General features: G+C 38.2%; 1 protein-coding gene across 1 annotated transcript in view; it reads left to right on the plus strand.

Moving 5' to 3' along the window:
* Positions 1–9,427: 9,427 nt before the first annotated feature.
* Positions 9,428–16,756, plus strand: part of LOC128942929 (coiled-coil domain-containing protein 171-like) — a 50,504-nt gene continuing 43,175 nt past the window's right edge. The window contains exons 1-4 of the mRNA XM_054285652.1: positions 9,428–9,518; positions 11,630–11,811; positions 15,290–15,436; positions 16,597–16,689. Coding sequence (XP_054141627.1) covers positions 9,428–9,518; positions 11,630–11,811; positions 15,290–15,436; positions 16,597–16,689 — 513 coding nt within the window. The remainder of the gene's footprint in view (positions 9,519–11,629; positions 11,812–15,289; positions 15,437–16,596; positions 16,690–16,756) is intronic.

The following is a 16,756-nucleotide window of genomic DNA, read 5'->3' on the forward strand; positions in this document are numbered from 1 at the left end:
TCTGACAGTGCCTTCTGAGCATATTCACAAATTCTGAGCAGCACTGAGAGATGGGACCATCTATCCCCAGTGTGGGAACATGTTTGCAGCTGGCCTAACTTCACACTGGATAGACATTCCACCAGAAAAACACCTGGCCCATGACTGTGCAGGGGTATCTGCGGTTGGACTCCTTTGCTGCCAGTATGTTCTAGTTCGGTGTATATCGTCATGGGATTTTCCTGGTTCACCATTCTCCCTGAGGGAAACAAAATGCAAGATGCTGACTTTAAAGCAGAGATGCCAGCTTCCAGGAGATACAAAACGCAGCCCCACTCTTGGGGGCTCTCAGCCCTTTGTGCTCAGCTGGGTAACAACCACCACAACAGCAACAGGACGGGCAGCCCTGCAGTGCAGATGGCTGGCACAGAGACTGATTTTGTACAGTCCTTTGAGAAGTTCTCTTAACAGGAAACAAGAGCTGTTGTGGTGCTGTGCCCACACCTTTGTGGGCTGTTCTTCTTGTCCAAAAACTGTTCCAGAAAGAAGTAATTCTTCAAAGAAAGCTGTCATCTGCATTTCAACTACTATCTAATATGTGATAATTTTCATCTAACAGTCCAAAACCACTAAGGGCATAAAACCTGTTAAGAGCAAAACTGAAGATGATTAGATATTTTTGAGCTTAAAAAAATTCCATTTTACTAGCTAAGAACAGGAAGGACAATGGGCACGACATCATCTAGCAGATATTCTTTGCTTGGTAGAACCCCCTGACAGGTTCTACCAACTAGGCTTCAGGTTGGGGAACCCACAGTGTCTCAGTAAGTCAATCACCAACAGCAAAAGGCTCAGGGGAATTTTGTGCTACTGAGAATATAGACAAAAGCTTTTTTCCCCCTGCCATAAAGTTACTTCTTCAGGGAAACAGACCTGTTAAACTTTGCATTGTATTTATTATAACATTCATCAACATCCCTACAGAGTTTAAACTGCTATGTTTATATTTCATTAAAATTTTTATTGAATACCCTCATTCCCACTGACTTTATTCTATTAAGTGAAATCTTCTTTGAGGATATATAAATCAGATCAACATTTCCAGCAAATGGGAGAACCTGGATTGCTGAAGACCAAACTCTAATTTATACAGGATACCTCCTTCTACAAATCAAAAGATAACTCCAGTGGAAAAGAGATATTTCTAAATAAATCTGTCTTCTGGTTTAGTGACATTTACAAGGCAAGGTTTCTGGAAAATTCTGTTGAAAGTAAATCAATTTGATGCTTGTTTTCCAAAAGAACACAAATCAAAACATGTGTAGAAAGGAGAGTCTTTTTTAAGCAAGAGAGCCTCCAAGTCAAATGCACTTACTTGCTGAACTTCACTTAATTGGGTCTGCAGTCTGTGGGTTTTTTCAGCATCCTTTTGCATCTTGTTGAAAGCCCATCTGCATTCTTGAAGCTGCAGGTACAGTGAGCGGGACTCTACTTCTGCTGCATGAAGCCTTCGTGAAAATGCAAATATTTCTTGCTGCAAAGTTGCTATGTTTCTCTGTCAGCAAACAAAAACAAGTTGATGGGCTATAAAATCTGCTGTTTTAGCAATAAAATAAATAATATTTAAGACTCAAGAAAAAGAAGACAAAACATAATTTTTTCCTCCATCTCTAAAAGACATACACAAGGACAAAAGTTTGAACCTGTCACCTACCAAGGGTAACTGCAAATTCTGTTTACAAGGAAGTACTATTTTCACCTAAGGTTTACTAGAAAAGATTAGTAGGGAAAGAGTTTATCCTTTTATTTTGGTTAAAGGGAAGAAGGTTATCTTTACTGAAAGAAAGGATGGTAAACATGAGAAAGTAGAAAACAAGAATAAAAAGCAACCTTAACATTTACATCAAGCCAAAAGCAAATTTGTGCTTATAAGCTAATGCAGATCTGATAGAACTTAAAAAAAATCTTTTACTTGGATACACTAAACCTCCTCCAAAAATTCTTTCTCAATAAAAGAAAAGACCTATTCACACCCTAATGTGTGACAAATCAACTTCTGAGTGTCCATATAGTAGCACTTCACTCTCATGGACTCATCAGCAGTCTGAAACAAAATAAATGCTGCTATCAAGGGAGCTTCAATGTTGCTGTAAACCTTCTGTTTCCATGAAGGAGGACTGCAAGTCTGCTTACTGTGCTGGGCAGTCTGTCATGCAATCCAGCTTCCAGGGCCTGGGCATTTAGTCTGCGGAGCCCACGAGCCCGCTTGTCTATCAGGGAGTCCCTCTCCAGGAAGGCTCTGCACCCACGAGTGTTCCCTTGAACTGTCTCCATCAGAACACTCAGGTTGTCCATCAGTTTTGCAAAGCAGTTCCTGGCTGTGCCGATCAGCGAGTTACTAGAAAGCCACAGCTCTGAATCTTTAAGAAAAAAACAACAAAAAGGAAACATCAAGCAGGTTATTAGTTCCCATTTCTTATAATATCATGTTCGTTTTCACTTATACGGGATGGAACCTGTAAATATTCTGAAACACAGAATGCTGAATCTGAAACACTGTTCAAACTTTGCTTTTAAAGGATATGAATTCAATTTATTGAAAAGAGCATGATGAAAGAAGAAAGTGCCTGAAACTGAATCTAAACACACTTGATTCAATGTCAACTTTTATACCAATGTAGTGTTTAGGCTTCTGGAAAATGCATCACCTTGTCTTTCTCCTGCTATTTCCCTTTATTCACATAAATTATCCCTCTTCTACTATCCTTTTTTCTGTGACAAAAATCTGGGGACTCTAAAACTATAGGTTAATAAAGAACCAGGGGTGGCGGAAATGCAGATGAATCAAGGGAACCTGTATCAGTTCTCACTGTAAATAAACTCCAGAAACAGCCCTCTGCTTCCATGGCCTCTATATACCGAAAGGATAAAATATCCTATCAGCTGTTTAAGAAAATTAATCTGTTCCAACAGTACAGAAATGTGATCATTCAGAGAATGTAGAAAAGGGTTATTATTTTAGCCTGCAGTAAAATTACTCTTTCAGGGAAACAGCCCCACTTAAATTTGTATTGACTAGCTCAGGACATAACTTCTAGTCAAAGGTGTCTATCATAAATATTCAGAAATATCTCTTCAGAGCTATCTAAACAGAATAGTTTAGATAAAATCATAAAAATGGAAATTATATGACCACCCTGACTTATTTATTTTTTAAATGTATTTCTGCTACAACAATATGCAGTTAAAATTACCTTGGTTGTTGAGAACACCCTCCAGATCTGAGATAGAATTGATCATTGCAGTATAGAGGTTAGAGCTACACAACCAGTTAATTGCTTCAATACAGTCAACTCCTTCCTCTCCAAAACCTGTAAAACAGAAGTGCAGCTAGCAGGATAAATAAATCACAAAAATATGGCACACTGCTGCCTCCAGCTCTTTAAGAAATTAACCAAAAAGAAGCATATAAACAAGAAATTAGTCAGGACAATTTAGACTGTTTGAAGCATGCTTCCCGAATGACATTAAAAAAAAAAAAAAAGTAGATGAATCTTCTAATTTGGAAAACATTTTTAATACCATTTATCCTTGTAGAGAGAAATATAAACTGGTCTGGCAACAGAAAGGGGCAAATAGACATAATCTCTAAAGAAAATTTTGAAATCCTATGCTAATGTTTTACCTGAATCAGAAAGCAATTTTTGTGGGTTTTTACGAAATAAATATTAAAAATTATTTTTAAAAAAAGAGGAAATACCTTTTCCAAAAAAAAGAAAAGTCGTTTAGGAACATTGCAAGATATTTACCACAGGGAAGATGCTGTAGCACCTAGTTCTGAAATCCGTAACACAAATATCAAAAATATCAGATAATGTTGAGTTCATGAGCATAACTGAACTTTTACCTGCAATTCTTAACCTAAGACTAGGCATTTCCTCTTATAGTGGAATACATTCATCAAGCTATATAAAAAACATAAATCCATAAACAACATTTGTCAAAATGTCATTAAATATGTTTTTATGCCCCAACACTAAAAATAATATTCCTCTTTGTTATTCCCCAAACGTGCAATTTGATGTAACTCTTTAAAAACATTTCACTTACGTGTCACAGGACGCCTGCCTCTGGATTCTCCCAGACAAACTTGAATTCCAGGGCTTCCTCTGCATCCGTCTGACCAGACAAAAAAGGTACAAGAATATCGGGCCAGACCCCTCAGCCTGTTGGCAGCCAGAGCTACAATCACAGCTCTTCGGAACACATAAGCCAGCTTCTTGGCTCTTCTTTGCCTTGTCCTGACTTCGTCCTGGTTTCTTTCCATGACAGCAGGGAGAGCATAAAGGAGGCTGACGATCTTGTGGTTCAATAGTTGTTGCTGGTTCACCTGTTCCTGGAGAATGTCTCTTTGGCAAGACATGGCGCACAGTCGGCCGTAGAGAGAGCACAGGGCCCCTGATAGCAGTGCAGAGGCTGCCAGCAGGAATGAGCGTGCCTTGAAAGCATCTAATAATGAATTTTTCAAGGTATTGTTTTCCTGGGCCAGTTTGTCAGAGAGTTGTTCAAGGCCATAGAGGTTTTGCCTGTTTTTCTGCACCGTTTCTTCACATTCCTGTGACAGAAACAAACCAAACTATAATGGACGAAACATTAACTACATGGTTTTTACCTAGACAAGAATGAAAAGAAAATTTCGCTTTGCCATTCAAATGATGCATTAAAGGAGCAAAAGTCGTTAGTAATAATCGTGATGAAAGTGTCTCTTCTAGTAAGCAATTACAGAATAAGATGAATGAAACAAAAACAGTGGTAGGAGGGAAATTTACATGATAATCAATTGCAAATGGACTCTTGATTTCTGAAAACAATCCACCAACACCGTGACAGCTCACAGAAGGTCCAACACCACCTGTCTGCCCACAATTCAGTTTTATTAATTGCCTTAACAATACTAATAACATCCTCCAATTTCAGAGAAAACACTGCTGTACCGAGCAGAAAGCCAGTGTAAGTGAGAGGAAAAACATCAGGAAGTCTGGAACATGAAAGCTGACAGATTGAATTTTTCAGCATGCAGAGACTTCCAGTCCTGAAATCTGCATCAAATACAGCATTATTCTGTAAAGTAAGTTGCAGTAACTCACAAATAACAAGGGACATCTATTTCCTTTATTCACTATGCTTTTAATTGAAACAGGCGTGAAGGAGTGTGATGATAAAGACAGTAAATGGTGGTTGTAGAATAACAGGGAACATTTTGGAATGCAAATAACTCATCTAACAAGGAGTGACAGTTTCACACTTTTAGGCCACTCCTCACTGTAGTATCAGAAAAACAGAATTGCTTAACACCATTGAAATCTACCACTGCTCTTAGGATCAGTACATACGTAACTAAATTTATCCCCAGGTGATACCACATTATTGTTATTCTATACAATCTCTGCAAATGATGATGCTGAAAAAGTAGCTGCTGCCCTCAGTAATTCTTAAAACAAGCAAAGTTGATCTTACAGCTTTAACATTCTCAGAAAAAGAATACTGCTATCTGCAGATGAAATCAGGCTTCTCAGCTGGGCCTGAAGACTAAATTCTCTTCAACAAATGCTTCATCCAAGTAATTTATTTCTTTTTTTAAGTGGTGTTAATATTAGCACAGGGATGGGTTGGTTTGTTGTTTGGTTTTGGATTTTTTAAAACTTTAAACGTATACTAAAATTCCCAAATGACCTTTAACTGCTAAGAGGCTTAAACTATTGAAATAATCAATTCAATTTTTAAAGAAAAAAAAATTAGAAGTTCACAGCACCATACCTGTGATCTTGCATGAATTTCTGCAAGGGCGTTTGAGTACTGCTGTTCAAGATATTGCTTTTCTTTCTGCGACCAGTGTTCCTGTGCTTTTAACTGTTCAGACATTTTCTCCAAAGCATCCTCCTGGTTCTGCTGAAGGTTGTTCACAGTTTCAGTCTTGTGCTTGCACATATATTCTAGGTGAGATATCTGTGTGACAAGCATTTAAGAAGAAATTCTTATTTACCTTTTCACTTTAAGTTAAGCACAGACTATTCCAGCATAAAATCTAAACTGCAGTTTTTTCAATATTTTATTAAAACTAAGTAAAACCCTTTCATGGCAGATAAATTACTTGGTTCTCAAAACAAAACTGAAATATATTTTTTGGGTTCAGTTTTGCCTTCTACCACCTTGTCACCCTCTTGGCAGGAAACCTGAGCCAGACACTTCATAACTTTTTTTTTTTAAATGATTGTATTCAATTTTAGTAAATTAGTAATCCAAGTATATCCTTTAGAAGTTTGTGATGATTGCAAACAATAATTAAAACACAGCCTTTAATTTTTTGTTTGTTTGTTTGTGGTTTTTGATTTTTTTCTTTTGTTGAAAAGTCAAGACATTCCAGGTTATGATTAAGTTTTAAAACAATTTCAGGGAATTCTAGCACAGAGAATTTTTTCCTTACAAATAGCTCATAAGTTTATGATGTATTTTCAACAAACATGAAGGGATTCACTCTTGTGCTTTAACACTGCACTTCTCATGCAAGCTAAATGGAGGAATGAACCAAGCCAACAATGATCCCCAAATGCACACACCTCAACTTTCTGTTCCTAGAAAATATCAAGATACTTCCAGATAGATCACACTGAATTGTGTGGAAAAAAAGGTTTTTCAGCACAGTCTAAAATCCCAGAAAAGCTGCTCAGTACATGAGAAGAGCCCTAGAGACCTCACAATCAGTCTTAATAACAATCCTTAATTAAATAGCAAGCAACAATAAGACACAAGCCCTACAAACACTGCCAACAGTGTTCACCTTCCCTTCCCTTTCCTCATCTACTTCAAAAGAGAAATAAACCAGAACACAAAGTGATACCCTAAAGAGCTCTTTAGGCATAGCTTAGCCTCTGGAGCCAGCTGAGTTATTTTAGAAGGGGCTTTTTCCTTCCTAAAACCACAAGGTTTTCTGAGGAGAAAAGCCATGTAAGCTCATTTGCTTCAAAACCTTTCAGAAAAGTACAGCTCCTCCTTCATACAGATCCTGACATGTTTTAGAATAGGTATTTCTGTTTGTTTCTGAATAAAAATGTCATAATCCAAAGTTACAATTAAACAAAAAAACCCCACACTGGCATTCTTTTAAATAGTACATCTGAATCATAAACACATAATTACAAGGTGATATTCCTTGAGAAAGTGTATTTTGCCTCTGGATTATAGTAAAATAAAGATTTGATTTATGACTGTAAATGACTATGTTCAGTGAATTTCTTCCTCAGTAAGATGAATTTATTGTCTTTTAATTAGGTCCCTGTGGCTACTATCAGATTGTCCTTTCAGAATATCCTGCACAGAAGGTGGAGCTGGGAGACTTGATGCACACTCCACTCACATCTAAATGCCCCTGGCAACAAACTGAGCAGTGGACAAGCCATCATTAATGGTGCTCATTTGTTAGTGTCCAAATCCTTTTTTGGGGGCATGAATATCAGTCTTTTTTAACGAGACTGCAGTGTGAATAAAAGTCACTGAGCTCAGCAGAGGCAGCTGATGCCTGGGCACGCTCACTCTCTGCTTAGCCTTGTTGAAGTTCGAGACCAGGGCTTCAACATTCTCACGCAAGAGCGCACAAAGGTCTGTCCAAGGTAATTCTTCCAGGGGGACGTTTGTCTGTCTGGAAAGAACCTGGGAGTTTGCCAGGGTGTGGTATAAGTTCAGGAGGATGGACATCTCCCTCTGGAACACAAAGAAAAAAAATAATTGCTGTAGCTGGGCAATGTTAAAATCAAAAGAGATGCATCATATGTGCAGTAGCAGCGCTGAGCACAGCTGAAAACGAGCTCTTAAGGTTCATTCTCACAGCTTTACAAAATTCCTCAGTTCATTTCTAATAATTGCAGCCATAATATTACAGCAGAGTAAGAAAACAGATTTCACAAAATTTATCTAGTTAGACACAGTATGTAAATAAAGTATGTGAGTAAATCCCAGTCCTGTGGAAGCCACAACCATGACCTGGCAGCTAAAAATTTCCATGCTCTTAGTGGATGCAATTCATTCACCCATGTTAATACCTTGAGGTGCCTCCAAATTGTCCCCCAACACTTGCACAGCACACAGAAAACTGTAATTTATTCTACGGGTAAAAATAAAATTAATTTCCTTAAATGCAATTTGCTTCCTTGAAGTAATCCTCTCATCAGGTGAGTAAAAATCACATTCAGAAGTTGGAAAATAACAAAGTAGCACTGTACAGATATCTCATGCCTGTCCCTAGGAACTGATATCACTTTTAGTGTCATTGCTAAGAGCTGAAGGTGTGTGTAAGAAACCTGAGCAGTACACAACAGTACAACCATGCAGGAGAATATTTTGCACCCCCAGCTTTGGAATTCTCAGCATAAGATGTGGTTTGTTTGTCTGTTTGTCTGAGTATTTTAATCCCAGTAATTCCAGGGGTCCGTTTTACAGAATCACCCCACCATTGATGGAGCAATGGGGTCAGGACAAGGGCAAATCCCTGTGTAAGAAGCAGCAATCCTTAAACAAATGGATAGGGAGCAACAAACTTGGTTTATTGGCTGTATTTAATAGGAAACAGATGAATGAGCATCCACACCAGATGCCCCTAAAAAACTGATAAGAGCAGAATTGTTACTTATATCAGTAATAAAATTCAAACGAAAGAAAATTTTAATGAAGCATTTTCTCACTGCTACTTCATTTAGGTACCAGTTTGCCACAAGAGCATCAGGGAAAACCTTTGTAAGGGGGCTAAATTATTTCCTATGAATGGGGCATGCATGAAGGATGCTGCTGCTTTGTAGATGTTCTGAAGAAATTCATGTTTTACTTTCCACCTTCTTGAGTTCTAATGGCTTGAATGTGGTTTCCTGGGTCTAGTTTTGGCAGCACTGACTAGACTATCTTTCTTACACCAGATAAGAGTCCTTTTTGAAGCCTTTTCTTTGTTTTGTTTGTTGTGTTTAATAGCATTCTGCTTGACTGCCGAACATCATTGGACTGAAGTTTGTGTTTACATAGTGAGTTCCTAGGTGTCTGATAATCTAATATCCCAACATAACTGCTTTTCTAGTTGCTAAATACAGTTACCATAAAACTGCCTGTGGAATATAATTGTAGCTTTTCTTTTCTTAAGGCAGAGCATGTTTGGAAAAACAGAGAGGTACATTTAAGGTACATGAAAATGATCTAGGAACAGGATCAGTTTGCATAAAAAAAATAAAAGTATCTAAAATGTGTGGTTTCAAGACTGTATTTAAAAATCAGATGGGATAAGATGGCAGCTGTGAATGCAATCTCTGAAATATTTATTTTCTAGATGTCTCGCTATGAAAAAGAAATACTGCAATTAAGGTTGGAACTTGAGAAAGGAGAACTTCTTCGTCAAAATCTGGAGAGTGAAATGAAATTTGCTAGAAAAGAAGCTAATTTACAGCTGTATTCTGCAGAGGATGAACTGTGTGATGCAAAAACCAAAGTTATGGAACTTCAAGGTAATTTTCAAAAAAAAAAAAAAATCATGGCCAGAGGATACACCAGTCCCAAGTCATTACAAAAGCAGAGATTGCACAAGGTTTTACAGTTACAGCATTCTTTGAAAGTCTCTTATTTTCTTATTTTCCCATGTCTTACTCCTCTGCTTCTATAAGCTCATAAGAGTTTGCAAAACCCTTGCTGTCTCGTATGAATTAAATATAACCTGCTATGCCTATCAATACCTTTGTTTTCTCTTGCTCCTTACCTTCTGTTATTCCTTCCTTCAGTGTGTACAGAATTGTAATTAAGGAGTCCCTCTCCCCATCCTGCTTATCACTATGTCCAGCAGTTCTTCCTTTTTATTTTCAGGGGGAAAATATAATAAAATCAAACCCTGTTTATTTGTTTACACTCTTTCCAAAAAGCTTTGTCTTTCTCCCCAGGAGTTCTCATCGTGCTGCTTTTTTCTTTCACCTTTTCAGATATTTCTAGCTTTTTGTTGCTCATATCTGGCCTCTTCATCTCATCTTTGGTTTTGTTTAGTTTGTGGAAAAGAATGGTTTTACCTGCACATTTTTCCCCTACTAGTTTTGCATTCAGAAACTTAAGTTATTAATTATTCTCAAGCAGAAAGAGATTTCTCACTCTTAAAAGCTGGGGAGATTTTTTTTTGTTTGTTTGCTTGGTTTTTTTTGTTACCTAAGTAAATAAAATACTGTTTAAATTCAGTACAGGAGATGTATTTGGGAATCTTTGGTGTTCACTGAAAAGACTGGAGCACTCCTGAACTTTGTAACCTTACAAGGATGGAAGGAGACTCTGAAACTTAAAAGTGCATTTACACTGCCATATTTTTTAAAAGATAATAAGAATTCTGCACTTTCATTCATTTGGAGAACACACAAATTACAAAAATCTTGGTTGGTTTAAATTTCTCAAGCTGTTTTTTGTTTGGTAGGGGATTTTGTTAGTTTAGTTTTGTTTTGTTCTGTTCTTTGTTGGTTTTTTTCCCCCAGTTTTGTTTTCATTGTGATAAATGTCAAAGCCAAATAGTTGCAGTGTTGCTTCTCATTTCTTTTTCAGTTTTTAACTTACTGCTTCTTCTTCCTTGTCTCTTGGAGCCTTGCTCACCTCGTGTGGTGTTTTTGACACCATCTCAGCTTAACTTCTTGGACAGAGCACCTCACTTGTGCCCTTTCTTTAGTATCCTCTCCAAACTGTTTTTCTGCTGTTCTTCTTGAGGTTCGATTCCTGACATCTGACAGGTCTTTTCCATCATTGTGTCCACAAATTCTCTGTGTTTTCCCAACATGTCTCTTCTGGTTTTCTCAGCCTTCTCCATCTAGGAAGAAATTTCAGAAGAATGGGATGAATTTGAAGTAAAAATCTATTAGAAAGTGGTGATCACATAAATGCCAACATAGCTAGTTGTACTCAGCAACATAAAAAAAAATCAACATATTTTGACGGAGTTTGTGAAATGAAGCAAAGTTCCTAGTAAAACTGCTTTTAGGAAAAGAGCTCTTCCTTGGGATTTACGCTTTAACGGAGAAGTAGATCCAGTATTTCCCTATCTTGGGGCAACCATTGGGCTGAAGATTTAACTCTCTTGAGCAGCAGTAAATTTCCCCAGAAAAGCTAAGCCTTTGCTCATTAGCCCAACCTGCCTAAGGTTTTCCTAGAATCATTTTCATGTGGCTGGTGTTTGTCTTTATTGATACTTAAAATGAGCTTGAAATTAATTGCTACAGACTGAAGTATCTCATAAATATTTGGAAATAAGCTAGCCAAGTGTTGCAGAAAAATGTAATTAAGTTATTAAGTTCCCTATGCTATAGAGGCCTCACTTGAAAGAGTTGAATTTTTATTCCTTTCCAAAGGGAGAAGAGCTTAAACTTGTAGAAATCTCCAAAGCATTTCTATGTCCTTGTGTGAAAGTTGCTGCAGGAACACAGAATGTGATTGTTTCTCTGTAGTGAAACTGGAAGTGTTACTGTTCCAGTGTTTCACAGGATATCACAATATACAGAGGAACTTATGTTCATTCTACTTTTTTTCTGAACATGCTAATTTTCAGTGCTACTTTTCTTTTTGTCTTTCTCTTTTTTTTTTTTTTTGTAAACAACAGTAATCAATGACAAACATCAGCAAAAAGCATCAGAGATTGAGAAATTAGTTCAAAGTGATCAGTGGCAGCTTCAAGCAGAGCAACAAAGATGTGCAGTGGAGAAGGATAACATCCACAGAGTACACCTTGCTGAGCTAGAATTCCTCATTAGAGAAAAAGCTGAAGCAGAAATGGCTTTTCAGGTATGATGTATTAATAGATGGAAAGTTCCATGAGATGCTGGCTGAAAGGTTTTTGGTACAAAGTGTGGGGTGGGTTGGAGGTTTTCTGGTTTAAGGGGGAAAAAAATCCCCCAAATAGCTAAATACTGCAGAATGATTCTGAAGATTACAGAAGTAATGAAGTTACAGAATTATGAAGTTATTACACTTAGTGTGTAATGCTGGTTTGGGGCTTTGATGGAAGGTGTTGTGCCTGTTTGTCATGGTAAACACCTAACCCAAATTATCAGTACACAGTGGTAGTGAAAAACAGAGGAGCTTGTGGACAGGACCTGATGTCCTTCTCAAAACAAGCAGAAACATGAAGCCTCACTTTGGGCGCCAAAATATTTGAATATGAATCCCAATATCACCAGGTAGATTGTGCCTGGGCCAGTCTGACCCTTGCTGCTGGGCCAAAGGCGGCTACTGTGGTGTGTCACCCCAGAGACACCTTTAGCTTGCTGGTGGTTGCAGCTGGGCAGCTGAACAAGTCCAGGCTTGTTAGGAACTCCGTTTACCTCAGGAGAGAAGGCTTCAGGCTATGGTGAAGAGAAAGGAGACGGATTCTGGTGGAGGGTTGATATCCAGAGCTTTATTCCATGGTCACAGAGGTCTGAATCTTGGCAACAGCTCCAACAGAATCCTGAGCACATGGTCCGATTGCCCTTTTAAGCTCCGGGGGAGGGGAAGGGAAAGGACACGTGTGCCACCAACCAGATGGGAGGGGGAGGATCTCAAGGGACGAGGGACACCTAGACAGGCCAATGATCCCCAGGCTTGAAGGGCATCCTTTGAAAGTGACCAACCATAGGAGGCCATGCTGGAATGTTAAGCCTGATTGACAGAACTCACTCAGCAAGGGGGCGAGGGGGAAGGGAGAGAGGTATTGGCACACCTGGGGAAGGGACCCGGAAGTTTAAAACAGGATATTATAACACACTGCAACAGAAACACAAACCAGTTTTTATTCAATGCTGATCCTTGTAAAGCTGGGCAGGATATCGGAGGTGAAGAAGCCCACTTTTATGTAGAGTTTTCCTTTTTAAGTTGCCAGGGGCAGCAGGGTAAGCTCTGAGTTCTGGCCAACAGAAGTGGCTGAGTTAATTTGAGGAGGCTCTGGAAGGGTATTGCCTTCTGTTGTGTACAGTGTTTTATAGGAGCTACCTTCAGAGAGTTTAATGCTGCATCAAAAATCAGCATTGAAAAAGTATGCCATGCTCTGTCGAGTGATGTTTGTCCTTGAAACAGGACAAAAGGAGCAGTGTATGGCTCAGGACATTGTGTTGTCTGTCAGTCCCCTGGCAGTGTTCTCTGACAGTGGTTGTAGAGGAAGGGGTTTTGTTGGTAAATGCATTAAAGATACAAAATTGTAGGAAATGTAATTAGCATGAGTAGACTAAGATTGCCATGAATACATCTAGTTAAACAGGCCAGAGTGAGCTGTAGGGTTTCAGTCTTGATGTCACTGAACTCAAAAGTCTTTCAGGACTTTCACTGAAATGAAAATCTGATTCACTGGTAGGTGCCAAACCCTAACCTGCCTCGGTAATAAAAATGTTAAATTTTTCCACTTTGCTTTTGTAGCTGTTCGCCTGCCCATCACCCTAGAGTTATGTTATGGATAGTTATAAAATTACAGGAAATAAAAATTCTTACATCTGGGCTTGACTGCATTGAAAGCTGAATTCATTTAAACTTGTCAGATGAACATCAGAAATGTTTGGGTTTATAAATTATGACTTTGCATACACTGCAGTCTTTTGTGTTGTGTATTTACAGGCCTGGTTTAAATCTCCTTTAGTTATTCTGAGTTACAAAATGAAAGCTAAGGAGATTTAATTGTGGTCTTAATAAGTGCAGAGAAGTGGGATTCTGAGCATGTAGGCAAATCCTTCCCGGAAAAACTGCAGGTCACAAGCCGTAATTCTGAACTTATAAATGGCTGTGAAAATGCTGAGGTAGGCATGGGAGTGGAGTCATGGAGTATTGAAATGCGCCTCTGGAACGAGCACGCAGGAAAAATCACCTTCTCTGCTTTGTGACAGGATCTGTTGGGCGGATCCTGGCCCGGGACAGGAGGGCTCGGATGCGATAGGAAGGGCAATAGCATCGTCTCGTGGTTAGGCAGGAGTCCATAGGCCTTCATGGTCTTTTCCTTCAAAAACCTGGGAGATTGTGTCGTTTAAAAAAAAACAAAAAAAAACCAAAAAAACCCCCCAAAAATCAAAAAAAGAAAAAAGAAAAAAAACCCAAAGCAAACAAACAAACAAAACAAAACAAAAAAAACCCAAAAAACAAAAAACAAAACCAAAAAAACCCAAACAGCTGTGTTTTTCATGAGCAAATATTATGGGGATAGTATTCAACAGTCATATGGCTGCCGAAAAGTTCAGAAATTCTTCAGAACTCTGAAATCCTGCAGCTCATTCTGACTTGTTTAATGAGCTTGATATACTCACGACAATTTTAGTTTGCTAATGCGAATTATATCTCCAGTAGAAAATGTTTCTAAATTTTTTGTAGTATTTCACAGCAAACTACCTGCTACTTATTTCACATTCCCCAGTTCAAATTTGTTAATATTAGGAAGATAAACCTGATATTTCTCTATCTTTCTAGGTATAGAGTAGAAATGTTAGGAAATGTAGAAAACAGTTAATTTTTTGTTTATTTATTTATTTATTTATCTTGCATTCTAAAGGGAAGAAAACTGTCTTGCTGGACATTCAAACCTAGAGGATTACCTTAAATTTAAATGAAATTCATATGGACAATGGGGATTCTGTAGCAGTGATTTCGTGGAGCTGCAGTGTCCAGTAATTGAAGTAATGCTTCCAGCCTGCAGCTTAGTTCAATTTCTGTATGCAGAAATTGAGTGGAGACCAGATTATTTTACCAGATTATTCTACTGAGGACTTCATATTTCACAAGTTTTTAAAGTAATTCAGTTTCTAGATAGTAGCAAATCCTTTTCAGAATACCAGAAATCAAAATTATTTAGTCTGTGGGACTAGCTGTTTCTAAAAAACATCTGATTTGAAGTTTGAGCAATCAAAATCATAACAAAAATGTCCCCTGTTTGGGGACAAAAGTTCACCCAATGCACTCCGTTTCATTGCCACAGAGCTGGGAGACAGAAGAGATTGGAAGGGCTGTAGTCTTTTAGGGAAAGATGTCCTGTGGAGATCTGGTATTGATTTTAGTGTTACCACAGAAGATAATGTTCACAGTGATTTTTTAGCCCAACATAGATTTCTTGATGGTGAATCAAAAGCATCTCTGCTGTTGGGTAAGCACTTCTGTTGACGTGTGCTGGCGTCGTAGATTTTAAAATTCTAACATCATCTTCTGATGCAGTCTCCATTTCTCTGTTGAACTCTCAACTGCAATACTTTATCATAGAAAAAGTGCCTCTTGGCATATTTATTTATTTATTCCTTTACCTGCTTACCTTTAGAAAACTAATGCTGCTCTGCAAAGCATTGCCAAGAAGCTGAAGGACATGGAGGCAGAGCACAATGGCTGCGCCAAGGTGCTGAGGCTCCAGGCCAGCTCTCTGGAAATCAAGAACAAACGGCAGGAGAGGCTCCTCAAAGAACTGGAGGTAAAGCTTTCTGCCTGCTGCTGGGAGCCTCAGCAAGCACTGGCACAACTGAGCAGTGTCATTTCTGAGGGGTGAAACCTCTGAGTCAGGTTATGAGTGCCCTGTGTTTGGTTAACAAAATGTGGAGTGTCACTTCGCAGGAAATGTGGATTCACAGGTGAATGCTGTGAGCCCGACCTGAGAGTGGTGTTTGAACTGCAGATGGAAAGGGGTTTATGTCACTGGGAAAGCAATCTTAGCAATACAGATGTATAGAAGAAGAATTTGTGCGGGATTTGTGAGTTTTTTAAAATTTTTTATTTAAGCATGTTAAGCGGATAGGTCTTGTGGGAGGAAGCAAAGCTTAAGCCTTTTGGCTGATGCTTTTGTGGAGGGGGTTTGGTGATCTCTGTGCTGTGGCTTTTTCTTTAATAGGCCTTCCACAGATCTCTGTTTCTCAATTATTTCCTTTTGTGAATGTGCGGGCTTATACAGAGTTTAAATTTATTGCCAACAGCTAGTATGTAAATTTTATTTATTTATTTATTTTTAAGTTAACATTTCCCTAACTGAAGTTCTTAGAGTTAGGATTCAGTCTCACATACTTGCTACTTTGCTTTACCTGTCCAAAATCAATGACTTTACTTGTATCTGTGTAACCTTGAGTGTCTTCAATTACTTTTAATATTAATGTCCTTTTCTTCATCTTTGTGGCATCACTTGAAGGCAGGAGTCATTTTGGGGTGTGATGTTCTTTTCAAATCAATCATCAGTCAAAGTGAGAGGATGTTTTTGATAGGAAAGAATGTAATTAAAATTTCATGTGAATTTCTATTACAGCAGCTCTGTAGTTACTGCTTTTGCTAAAAACATTTTTTCAATTGAAATATCATGTCCAGGCCTTTATGTAGCGACACGTATCTGTGACTATAAAAACTGTAGCAAGAGCATAATCCTACATCAATTTCTTTAACTAAATAGAAAGTATTACTTTGATATTCTGGATATGTAATGATTTCGTTTCATTTGTTTATTGGCATGAGTTTTCACAGTTCCAAAGTGCAAGTAGTTCAGATACCACAGGTTGGTTTATGGAGACCTAATAAAGTGAACAAATAAAGTTGTCTTTGCATGATGTTATCATCTTTCTGGACTTAAATATTTTTAAAATGTACTTTTAGGCAGCTGCAGTGAAAATAAAGGAACTGGAGGATGATGCTGCAGCAGCAAGACTAGCACATGTAGAATGTAAATACACAACAGATGTCATGCAGGTAAACTTTTGATTAAATATTTGGTGGAAGTTTGCAGTAAAATAGAAGATGGACTTGTAAAGGTGCA

Source organism: Melozone crissalis, unplaced genomic scaffold (genome assembly GCF_028551555.1).
Source record: "Melozone crissalis strain CALT ecotype California unplaced genomic scaffold, PUWL_Pcris_2 ptg000005l_1, whole genome shotgun sequence".
NCBI classification, from domain to species: domain Eukaryota; kingdom Metazoa; phylum Chordata; class Aves; order Passeriformes; family Passerellidae; genus Melozone; species Melozone crissalis.